The 12201-nt window shown below is 40.2% G+C and overlaps 1 protein-coding gene across 1 annotated transcript in view; it reads left to right on the top strand.

Annotated features, from left to right (window-relative positions):
- TSPAN5 (tetraspanin 5) overlaps nt 1-1428 on the top strand; it is an 83621-nt gene extending 82193 nt beyond the window's left edge. The window contains exon 7 of the mRNA XM_089691645.1: nt 790-1428. Within this exon, the coding sequence (XP_089547771.1) occupies nt 790-855 (66 nt within the window). The 3' untranslated portion in view covers nt 856-1428. The remainder of the gene's footprint in view (nt 1-789) is intronic.
- The last annotated feature ends 10773 nt before the right edge of the window (nt 1429-12201 follow it).

The raw sequence follows: 12201 nt of genomic DNA, 5'->3' as shown, positions 1-12201 counted from the left end.
CACATCACATTGTTAGTCTATTTCTTCCTCATCAGGTTTTTTGGGGGGTTTACAGCCTGATGCTGTTTAAGACTCAATGTTCCCTTAGGTGGGGGCATGTCCCTTGACAATGATCTTTTCTGACCTGTCTTGAACATCAGGTTGATTCTCTGTTGCTTTTCCTTGTTTACTGGTAGTTTTCCCATTTTGCAGAGGAACTTATCATCTGGTTCAGATATAAGCGTTGTCTTTCCAGCAGTTCTGAGCTGCAGACAGTTCCCAGTTCCCTTTTGGGCCTGTCAGGGGCTTTTGCCCACCCCTCAGTTGGACTGCATGTGGAAATCCCAACAGTTTCTGAATTCCTGTACCCCTCAATGGCTGAGAAAGACAATTTTTGCACTTACCGAAAAAAATGTCCCACCTACCTGTGTTTTTGCTTGTCCTGGTACTGCTTTCTCACAAAACTGAGACATGCTGGGTACAGAAGAAGTTATACAGGAGGGGGGCTATTTTTCTTTTTGCCATTGTCCTAAGCTTTCTATAGGCAGCAGTGTAATCCAGCTGTTTGTGAATCTTGGTGTCCCTCAATGGATTTAAAAAAAAGAAGATGTTACAGCAACTACAAAAATGTGCAGTAAAGTTGCTTAAATATTTTCAGTGTATATAGCTCACATGGAAGGGATTGTTATTGCTACAAAACTGGACATTCACTTGCATGTTTATTCATCTTATTTGGTGTGGCTGATGATATAAATAAGGCGGTTTGCATATCACTGCACACTGGCTTAGGCATTTGTCTTTTTCTTGCAGATATTTGGCATATGTCTGGCTCAAAATCTGGTGAGTGACATTGAAGCTGTCCGGGCCAGTTGGTAGAGATATTCCTCTGGAGATCAAGCTCTGTAGAACACACTGGAAGCAGATACTTGGCTTGGCAGCTTGATAGTGTGGACCGGCGCCTAGAATGTCCAGAACCCTCTTCTGAGCAGCAGAGAAGAATTCTTGGGCAGCTTTCCTCATAACTGATGGCACAAGCGAGCAGCACAGGTCTCTTCCATACAGGAACCACTGTAGATCTCTCGGTCACTGAGAAGTTAATGTGAAAATGAACAATTCTCCTTTTCTATTGTAAATTGAATTGCATGTGTTATCAACTACAATGTAATTATTCCACCAAGCACTGTATCCCATACAGGGAATACTAGAAGATTCCGTACACATATTTGGCAGATGGGTGTATTTCCGGTAATAGCACTACAATCAAATCCTATTATCCATTTCATGCTTTAAACTGCAAAGATGTCTTGTAAATACTCTGTGTGACATGTCACCGGATGAAATTTTGTTTGTATTTGTATAGTAAATGGATTTGGACTAATTTGATAGACTTGACGGTGGTGCTATGGCAAGGTGAAATCTTAAATACAACTGCTTTTGTAAAAACTTCAACATTTCACAGATGTGTCAGTTATGTCCTTTGTGTAGCATTTTGTAGATTTCAGTTGTGTTCAGTATGACAGTCTGTATGTATTATGGTGCAAAACACCTCCCCCGGTAACATGAAGTCACTTTTATAACCTCTATGAAATATAATTTGCATCAACATTGGTTGCATAACACTAATACAGTCCATGATTAAGCTCTGAAGGGCAAAACAAGACACGTTGAGGGCATGGACTGGCGCGAGTTCGGGCTGAGATTGCCATTTACCTTCATACCAGCAGGTCTGAATCAATGTGCGGCAAATGGGATATATCTTCTGTTAAACAGCATGCCATAGCTGGTCAGGTCCAAGTTAGAGGAAGAAATATTTTTGCTCCCACGTACTGCAGAAGTTTCATGCACTGATGAGGGTGGCAGCATGGTCTACAGTGACCTAATGATCTTAGTGTTACTTATAATTTATATTTTTGCAGTAGTGACAGCAAAACCTATTGGAGGATTTCCCCTCGCTTCGTGTGATGGAGGGCACAAATTAAGGGCATATCTCTCAAACAGGGACTCCTTCACTTTCTGTGTTGGTGAGGGCAGATCTCTCCACAAGGAACTTGGGTAGCAGTTCTAGTATAGTTTGGAAGAGTCTCCATCAGGTCTTTATTGCAATCTGTGTTTCCTTCCTCTGATTCTGTCATGGTAACAGTGAGAGTACAGTAATTCTCCATTAGTATTTAGACAGCTGTAAAAGTATGTGTTTAGTGTAGTTTGGAAGGGTTGAGTTCTCTATCCAGTCTTTATTTTTTGTGCTGAACAGATTTCCCGTTGATGTAAATTTTGTTTCTGTCCTGGGAATATTAGTCCCCATTATAGGAAGTGAGGGGAAAGCTCCTTGGCATAGAGAAGCCAGAAAAAGAAAAAAAACTGACAGGGGAGCCAACCCTTCCACACTCCAAAACTAAAAGCAAGAACCCTATTTTGGTTGGAGGTTCAGTTGCACTGTAAAGCAGGAACACATTACCTGAGTCTCAGCTTTATTATTAGCTAATTTGTACATTAGCCACCCTACTGATAACTGATTATGTTAAAATGAAACCTTTTCTACAGTTTTTTAAAGAAAGAACTGGTTCGATATCAGAACTTCAGGAACTTAATATGTACAGTCTGGGGGAAAGAAGGGAAAGGAGAGATCTTTAAATACATCAAAGGGGTGAATATCGTTCAGGAGGGCAGAATTTTTAATATAAAACCAAAAATCAAGAACATGTTAAACTAACAGGAGGAAAGTTCAAAACTAATCTTTATTATTTTATTGAAAGGGTAGTTGATGCTTGGAATAGACTTGCAGCAGAAGTAGTGAGCCAGTCAACAGTAAATGGCTTCAGACATGTGTGGGACAAACATAGGTCTATACTAGACAAAAAAGTTAACGAAAACAAAACAAAACAGCAGAAAAAAATGCAAAACGTATAAAAAAAAAAACAAACCCTGCAAAACGTATAAAAAAACAAACAAAAAAACAAAAAAAAAAAAAAAACCAACGGGCAGATTCAATGTACCACTCAGTCTTTTCCTGCCATCACTTTTCTACAGTTCTACGTTCATCTTTATTGTATTGATAGTAGATCAGAAAGCATGAATCACTGGAATACTGCACAAACAGGTGAAATGACACATGGCTCTGTTCTGTGGATGCTCTAGGGGCTTTAATATATACATGCACTTTCTTCGTACTTTCTCTTCACTCTCCTCCATTTATTCATCACACAAGGGCATTAGAACTGTCAGTACTAAAATGTGATGTATGTAGTGAATATGGCAGATTGTGTACCCAGGCATTGGAGGTCATTGCTGGAACAACAGCCTTCTGTGCAAGGATGGCCCTATATATTCCTGTGTAAAGCTCAACATATTCCCCATGAATGCTGGAATATCCACAGAACTAGCCCAATTCTGACCATCCTACAATGAAGACTCAGCTCCAAGACAGATAGATAATTTTCTTTTTAACCAAGGAGAACCTCTTATCTCTTGCCAACCCATCACTGGATGAATATGATAATACAGTGTCTTTGTCACCTTTCTTCATCATACTTACTGAAAGCATAACTTACAATATATGTAAACCCCTAACAATGAACTTCTCTTATTTGCTCCAATTTGGTCTGTTTTTTTATTATTATTATACAGGATTTATATAGCGCCAACAGTTTGCTCAGTTCTTTACAATATAACGGGAGACAATACAGCAACAATACAGTTCAATACAAAAGTGTTAGGAGGGCCCTGCTCCTTGGAGCTTACAATCTAAGAGGGAGGGACTAGTGGTACAAAAGGTAGTAACTGGGGGGGATGGACTGGTAGGAGTAATAGAAGATTTGGTTATTAGCTGAAGGCAGGATTGGTTTCCTGAAGAGATAGGTTGTCAGAGATTGCCTAAACGTGGGCAGAATAGGTGATATCCGGATAGATTGGGGTAGATTGGACACATTTTGATATATCTGTTTGATATCTGAAGTGCAAAAAGAAAAAAATTGGTCTGATCAGAATTTCAGCACTGTCCTGTGTTATCTCAACAAGCTCTCCTAGATTTTATCTTTGTCTACAGAATGATAAGCCTTCATGTTGTAGAGATCCACGTGTGGGAGTGCTTGTGTAATTTAGAAAAAGACACTTAGCAGTGCTGACACCACTCAGTCCACAAAAATGGAATTTAAGTCCCTGTTTACACTGTCACATCGCATGTGATTCGCACAGGAATCACACCACATTCCTATAAAAATCACATGCGATTCTGTGCTGAGCGATTTTAGCCCAGCATTTTTTATGGCTCAAATCGCACCGCATCCGCAGAAAAAAAAAGGTGCAGGCACCTTTATTTTTTTTGCCGAACTGGAATTATGTTTATACCCATGCAATCCAATTCCGGCAAACACACTGAGTTCCTGATTTTGGGGTTTTAACCATTTGCCGCCCGGCCAATGGCCGTTTGGCGGCGGCAAAAGTGCTTCTGCATTCTGGGTGCACGCCATGCTCAGTTCGCGCAACTGCAGAGCGGCGCAGCAGTGCGATCTGTCACCGGCCGTGTACCTCGGACACGGCCGATGACAGATCCGAGTACCGGCTCCCGTTGCTGGTACCATGTGACCTGCTGTGACCGTGAATGGATTGATCAATATTCAGATCTATACCATAGTTTGTGAACTGTATAACTTTCCTACAAACTAAAAAATACATCCTAATTTGGGTTATTTTCACCAAAGACATGTAGCAGAATACATCTCAGCCTAAATTTATGAAGAACAATTATTTATTTGTAAACTTTTATAACAGAAACAAAGAAAAACGTGTTTTTTTTCAAAATTTTTGGTCTTTTTTTGTTAATTTAGCAAAAAATAAAAACCCCAGCGGTGATTAAATACCACCAAAAGAAAGCTCTAGTGTGAAGAAAATTATAAAATTTTAGTTTGGGTACAGTGTTGTATGACCGCGCAATTGTCATTCAAAGTGTGAGAGCGCTGAAATGTGAAAACTGGCCTGGGTAGGAAGGTGTAAAATTGCACGGTATTGAAATGGTTAATGAAAGATAAGTTCACCTTTTGGACAAAAATAATAGATGCATATTTTTTTGCAGGTAATAAAATATGCATTTATTATTTTTCTCCAAAGCAGCCTGGAAAGCATTGCACCAGAGATCAGTAGATCACTGATGCCATGCAGGTCTTCTGCAGACCTGCCAGAATATCTGCTTGCCATATGGGATATACGGCCAAGCAGATATTCTGCTAGGAAACTTCAATGAACGATCACAGTGCTCCACAGCGCCACTAAGGCTGCCGGGACTTGCAGTTCATTCATTCATTCACGGAAGCCCGTGAATGAATGATGCGGCCATGTGGGCAGAGCCCCGCACGGCCCTGCTGTTTTCAAATCTGACAGATAGTTCAGCGAGACTTCTCCCCGTATTATCTGTCAGAGGGAGGGAGGGGGGGCGGTGGGCGTGGCTGCAGCTATGGGAACATGTTATATGTTCCAAAGGTGAACTTATCTTTTAACTTTTAATTGACACTGTCAGCAGATTGCATGAATAAGTGCAAATGCTATGCGGTGTGATGCAGGAAACACATTGTATCAGTGTAAACCAAGCCAGAAGAGAAAACATTTGTAAAAATGTACATGTACTGCAGAAATGTACTGTTTTTTTTGTATTTTAAATTGGCACGGCCAGCTTGTTGTGTATCATGGGAACTGATATAGTGTTTCTCCTAGTTCAGAAATTTTTCCTTTATGGAATGAGAGAAAGAGTAAAAGTTGTGCTCACTTACCAAATACATTTGCTTACATTAGAACATCCAGGGTGAGATAATCTAGACAGTGATAGAAGAAATTACCTTCATTTTGAACTGCTTCACAAAATAAAAATATATCCAGAAAAAATGTAATTAGTTTTACCAAAGGTGTGGGTACTTTTCAGTAAGACCTCCTACTTTTATTACTATTAGACTATAAGAAACAGTAACCAGAACAACAAGTACAGAAGCCCCTGTGCCGAAAATGGAAGTTCATGATGCACATGGCCGAAAACTGAAACTGAAACGAATGGTTCTTAATGTTTTTTTTTTAAATTCAAGTATTGTGGTTGGCGCTTTTGCATTGAAGTCAATAGGATGCGATTTTGCATTGAAGTCTTTGGGATGAAAGTTTGCATTGAAGTCACTAGGGGGCTTTTTTGCATTGAAGTCAATGGGACATGATTTTGCTTTGAAGTCAGTAGGGGGAGTATTTCACATTGAAATCAATGGGACATGATTTTGCATTGAAGTCTGTGGAATGCGATGTTGCATTGAAGTCTGAGGGACACGATTTTGCATTGAAGTCACGAGGGGGCGTTTTGCATTAAAGTCTATGGGACACAGCATGCCATTATCAAAACCTTTTTTATCTATCGCCCAAATGCCAAGAACCCTATTTTCAGCGCCCAATATTGTATACCGGTGCAACCCTAGATACAGGTTAGGAAACCCTGTTGGTTTTTTGTGGTCACAGCTAAGATGATGTTTGAGTTTACAGCTGCCTTGGGTTTGAGCTGAATCCTGTGGGAGAATCACTGTCCTGGCCAATTCATGTGCAGATTCTCCAGGGAAACATCTCCCCGCACTATAAGATGAAGGGCACAGGGCAGCCATAGTGCTGATTTTAGCTGCTGTCAATCCATAGAAACCTTATTTTACTGTTTCAAAAAAAATGGGCTTTTGTTTCAGGGGGTGGCTTGGGGGATTTTCATTTATTTTTGGGGTTTATTGTGTGTTGACAGAGCCCTAAAATGCCTTGTCTGAAAAAGAAGTGCAAAAATAGTGTGCATGTAAACCACATCAAGTTATTTCTCTCCCATTCACTGTATTCCCTATCCCCATAGTAAAATAAAAGTTAGGCTTACACTGGTTGGGCCTTTTAACCCTAAAAAAATGTCCCTGCTGCTATCCAGTTTAATAGAGCTGTATCATCTGAAGTATCTTTATTCTTGTAGTAAAGCCCTAGCTTGTGCTGTTTGTCTCTAGTAAATTTGGGCCCAGCCTTTCTCATTAAAGTTGTCCCATTACTGGCCAGTTTTACACTGCTGTATACCCATTTCTTCTTTATTTCTATCTTTATTGCTGGATCTTCTTTCTTCCTCTATCTTATTTACTGTAGTAAGACTCCAACCTGCGCTCTAAAATACATTTAGGCCCAGCCTTATTCAATAAAATTGCCTTCAGCTGGCAATCTTAACAGTGCTGTATCTTCTGCAGTCTACTAATTCTTATAGCAAAGTACCTGTCAGTACTCAACTGATTTACTAAAGGATTTGGAAATCTTCACATAACAAATTGTGTGAATATTTACTTCAATTATACAATAATATGCAGAAGAAATAAACAGGAATATTCACACCATTTAAAGCTCTCTCATTAATAATTGTGCTGCTGGCCGATTTTACCATGCTTTATCTTCTGTGGTCTCTTAATTCTTAATGAGAGCTGGATTAAAATTGGTCAGTGGCTGGACAGATTTACATTAGCAAGAACAGGGACAGCTTTAGCAACCTCCTGGCCAATTTAGATCTGCTGGTCAAAGCAGGTCCATTACTGGGTGTTGCTGCTAGACCTATATAGGAACAAATATACTTTTTTTCAAACTGATATGACTCAGATTGAAGTGCTGCTGCCTTATGCATGCCAAGATAATTGTAAAATATAAAAAAAAGCAATTCCACACCCCACATATGCACTTTTGTTTTTTTTACAGATGTTTGCATATTATCCCTAATAATGATCAGAATTTACTAACAAGATTCACCTTCCATACACTTCAGTAGGATTCGACTCTTGCACCCGGGTTGGGGGTGCAACTTGGCATGCGATATGCATGCCATGTGACTTGAAAATCGTATGCCAAGTCTCGCCCTATTGTCTACAATTACAGAGGTCAACTCGGTGTGGTTCCGTCTTGGTCGGAGCTGCACCGATTTCTAAAGTAGCACATGCACTACTTTTGGTGCGATTTGCATAGACATCTGTGTCCGATGTCTTGCAAATCACACCTTATCGGCATGTCCCCCCGACTTTGAAATCGTGCGACTTCACTGTAAGTTGCACGACTTCAAAGTCAGGCTTGATGTGACTGGGGTGTAAGGTCAAGTTCCCTGGCTTTCACACAGGATATGCTGAACTCTTGGTGAACTGAACCTTGGCATATTTGCTCATCACTAGTCATAGGTGACTTTGTATTATTTGCTTACCATGACTTTTATCTTGACAAACAAGTTGATAAAGTCAATAAACAACAAAAAAAAAGTTGACCTATAAAAGGAAGGAAAAAGTCATGCTGCCACCTATTGGTCATGAATCAGTTAGCAAAGGACTGGCTAGATAAAACAATGACTACTGAGCAGGACTGCAGTGCTCCCTGTATTTATGCATTCCCATTCACACTTGGAATGCTCTGAGGCACATGTGGTAATGTGCATTTGGTTAAGGCAACTTTGGTATGAACAAGCTGGCAAGGCACGCAATGAAAAAACATGGACTACATGTTGTTAAAAAAAACAGTGCACACCAATGCACAATATATATTGTGGTGCACTGCAGTTTGTTGGGCTTTACTGTACAATATGTTGGGATATAATGCATGGGGTGCCATGAATTATATCACAATGCACAACACATAGAGCAGGTACATTGTCATGTGTCGTGGCAGTGTGCGTTAACAATTGCATTGCCACAACACACAAGTTTGAGTGCTTCATTTCTACATTAGACCATTTGTGCCCCAGTTTCCCCTAGTGGACTTAGATGTACTCCTATTGCTCAAACAAAATATCGAATAAAATGCCTCAGTAAATGATTCGATGTTATATTGTACTCGTTATCATAATAGTGTCATTGGAACCGGCTTTTGGTTCCCCACTACTAGGTGCTATAGCTGGCAAAATGTTTATGGTTCAGAGCTAAACTCCAGCATTATCTTAGGTTTTGAACAGCTGTATAGACGTCTCTCCTGTACTGAAATTACTTACTCTGATTTTGCTGTACACTGTGAGCTTCTCACAGTGTACATTAGCAGTTACAGCAAGATGACAGAACCCTCCTCAGTTTTTGGCTGGAGGACATCCAGCATCAAACATGCCTTGCTATGTACTGCACCTTGCCGGCCCATCCAACTGATCATGATCTGACTGCATTACATATAGATGGACAGGAACCCAGTGCTGATGGATAAACCTAGGTCTAAATATGTAATGAATGTCAGAAAAGTGTTACATACAATTTTAGTCAGCTTGTTGATATGTGCAGAAAGGAGGAACTACAGAAAGGCAAAATATAAGCAAATTAAACTCTAGCTTTAAAATTCCTTGAAATATAATACTAGTCCTCTTAGCTGGAGGACATCCAGTATCATACACAGAGTATAACTGGATACTAACATTTATAGGTAAAGTTGATCCAGGGAATATCCGGTTGCCTCTCAGGGGATCAGGAAATTGTTTTTTTTTCCCCCTGCAGGAGCAAATTGGATCATGTTTTACTAGGTTTTTTTCCTTCCTCTGGATCAACTGTGGGTATAGGACCATAACTTTTTTTTTTTTTTTCTTTAGTGGTTGAACTAGATGGACTTTTGTCTTTTTTTCAGCCAGACTAACTATGTAACTATCATCCATACATGCTATGTACTGTACCTTAGTGCTCCATTCAATTTATCATAATCAACCTGCATTGCTATGGACAGGAATCCAGTGCTGACGTCAATGGGTCTAAATATGTAACGAAAATCAAAAAAGTTTGACATAAAAATGTAATTAGCATGTTGATATATGCAGACAGGAGGAACCACAGAAAGGCAAAATATAAGCAGATAAACCTCTAGCTTTAAAGATTCCTTAATGATATAAATACTAAGGTTTTAAAACACAAATCGTAGAGAGAGCAAACGAAAGTACTAAATGACTGATTATGAGATTTTAAATCAATTGATCTAAATTTTTCAATATAGCAATATCGGCATAACTCCAGTAACTTTGTAATTTTCTCTTTACACTATTGACTTGGACAAGGGTTATACAAGTTGTGTCTATTGACCCTGCATGTAAAGATAGAGGGCCACCTTAAAGGGAGTGATAATAGCCCAAATCCAAGTTATTTATTTCATGGGTCCCCAAGCAGTAATACACACATTGATAAGGGGGAGGGGGGGGGGGCAATTGTAAAACAGTATAAATTTCCTGAAATACAGCAACCGCTGTATTAGGGCTCAGGTACACTGCAGCTGATAAACTCATGTTCAGGAGGTGTTCAGCGTTTTTTTCAGCAGCCCCTGAACTCTGCTTTATGGTTTCCTATGTGTCCATGTACACATAGTCGTTTACAGTCATTTTTTTGAACGCAACAAACCTGCGGTCAGGAGTAGATTTTACTGGCGTTTCAAATAACAAATGCTTATAAACGCAGTTAACCGCATTTATAAGCGTTTGCATTTATAAGCGTTTTTTAACTGTTCCATATCCAGATGCTGTCCAGAGCTTTTTTTCATCATCAGAAATGCATGCAAAGCTTTTCCATGTATTCAATTGGACCTAGTATACCAGTGCAGTCAGTTCTAGGTTTTGCATGAAGGAAAAAATGGTAGAACGTGCTGCATTATTCTCATGATGGGATCCATAGTGAATACAACCAGAAAAGACAGGTCATCTTAACACATACTGCTCTCTCTGCTTCTGCTCTCTTTATTTCTCTCTAAATGTCTGAAATAGTTAATTATTTACTATTTTTCAGTGCATTCTGGGCATTTGGGAAGGTCTCCTGAGGTTATCTTTTAAAAACGCTTCTAAACGCATAAACGCGGTATGCAAACGTGGCTAAACTGAAGTTTTTTAACCTACATTTTCCAGCAGCCATTTTCCATCGTTCAGAAGAGTTTTCCAAACGTCCCGTGTACATGAGCCCTTATCCGCCATCAGCTCAATTAGTTATTTTGAAGGACACAGCAGTGATCAGGTACTGAGATACATCTTAGGAGAGGAACCTTTTATATACATAAAGTGCCTGCTTTAAATTGCAATTCTAACTGACTGTGCACTTCTGCCATCTACTGTTGAAAATGTAGTAATGTAACCTTTCTGCGCTCAAGTTGACACTGGGCAGTTTGAGCAAATGTGTTTGCCGTCGCATTGACGTTTCCAAAAACCAGGCCAAACAATAAACATGTATTTTTACATTGTTTATTATGCACACTTATTGCTTGCGGGGATGCGCATAATTTTGACAGATGTCTCCAGTGTCCAAATGTATACCGGAACAGTTGCAGTACCAAAAATCAAATGGAATTTTCTGTAAAGTTTTAGGGGCAATCTTACATCTGTTCCCTATTTTTGAAATGCATACTGTAGGTAACTATTAAGAATAAAAACAACCCACTGAAATAAAGAAAGCCATGGCACATCCCTCAGCTATGGCAAGCAAATACATAATTTCATACACTACTGATTTTCATACCTACTCTGCTTTATACAACATTTTTTCCTGCTTCTTTGGTACATGCATATTTAATGGGAAGTTGTAATGCTTGTCACATTAGTTTTGTCTATTTTCTTTTTTAGCTGAATCTTAACACATTCCTTAATGTAACAGCCCTATTTGGATGTTTAATGCAAAATGCAAACAGGGACAGAGATGTATACATTGAACTTGAGTGTACACTTTGGTAGATGTTAGGACATTTGCTGGATGCACAATGGAACTGTATGCCCATGTGAGCTTGCAACACGAATGCACCAGTCCTCATAGTGAATTCTCCCAGCCCTAGTGCATCCCTTAACCTCTTGCCGACCGCGCATAGCCGAATGACGGCTTCACCGCGATCTCCGTGATCGCTGTGTCCTACGGACACAGCTGATCACGTGATGTGGTAAAAGGCCAATCACAGCGGCCTTTTACCACCTGATCAGCGGTGTCCAATGACATGCTGATCAGAGGGAAATGCAAGTGCCGGTTCTCGGCTGCACTTTCCTCACACTGTCAGATCGTGAGGAAAGTACTGCCAAGAACCGGCAGTTGTCAGAGCGGGGATCGGCACCGATCATCAGGGCACTGATGATCAGTGCCCTGATGATCGGTGCCCAGCAGTGCCACCCGCAAGTTCCGCCCAGCAGTGCGCCCACTAGCTTCGCCCACCTGTGCCCAGCAGTGCACCCACCTGTGCCCAGCAGTGCACCCACCTGTGCCACTCTGCAGTGCCACCTACCTGTGCCCAGAA

Source organism: Staurois parvus, unplaced genomic scaffold, assembly GCF_062004578.1.
Source record: "Staurois parvus isolate SC_StPar_1 unplaced genomic scaffold, SC_StPar_1.0 ptg000566l, whole genome shotgun sequence".
NCBI lineage: Eukaryota > Metazoa > Chordata > Amphibia > Anura > Ranidae > Staurois > Staurois parvus.
Note: the sequence above shows the minus strand (reverse complement) of the source record. Positions and strands in the feature narration are given on the sequence as shown.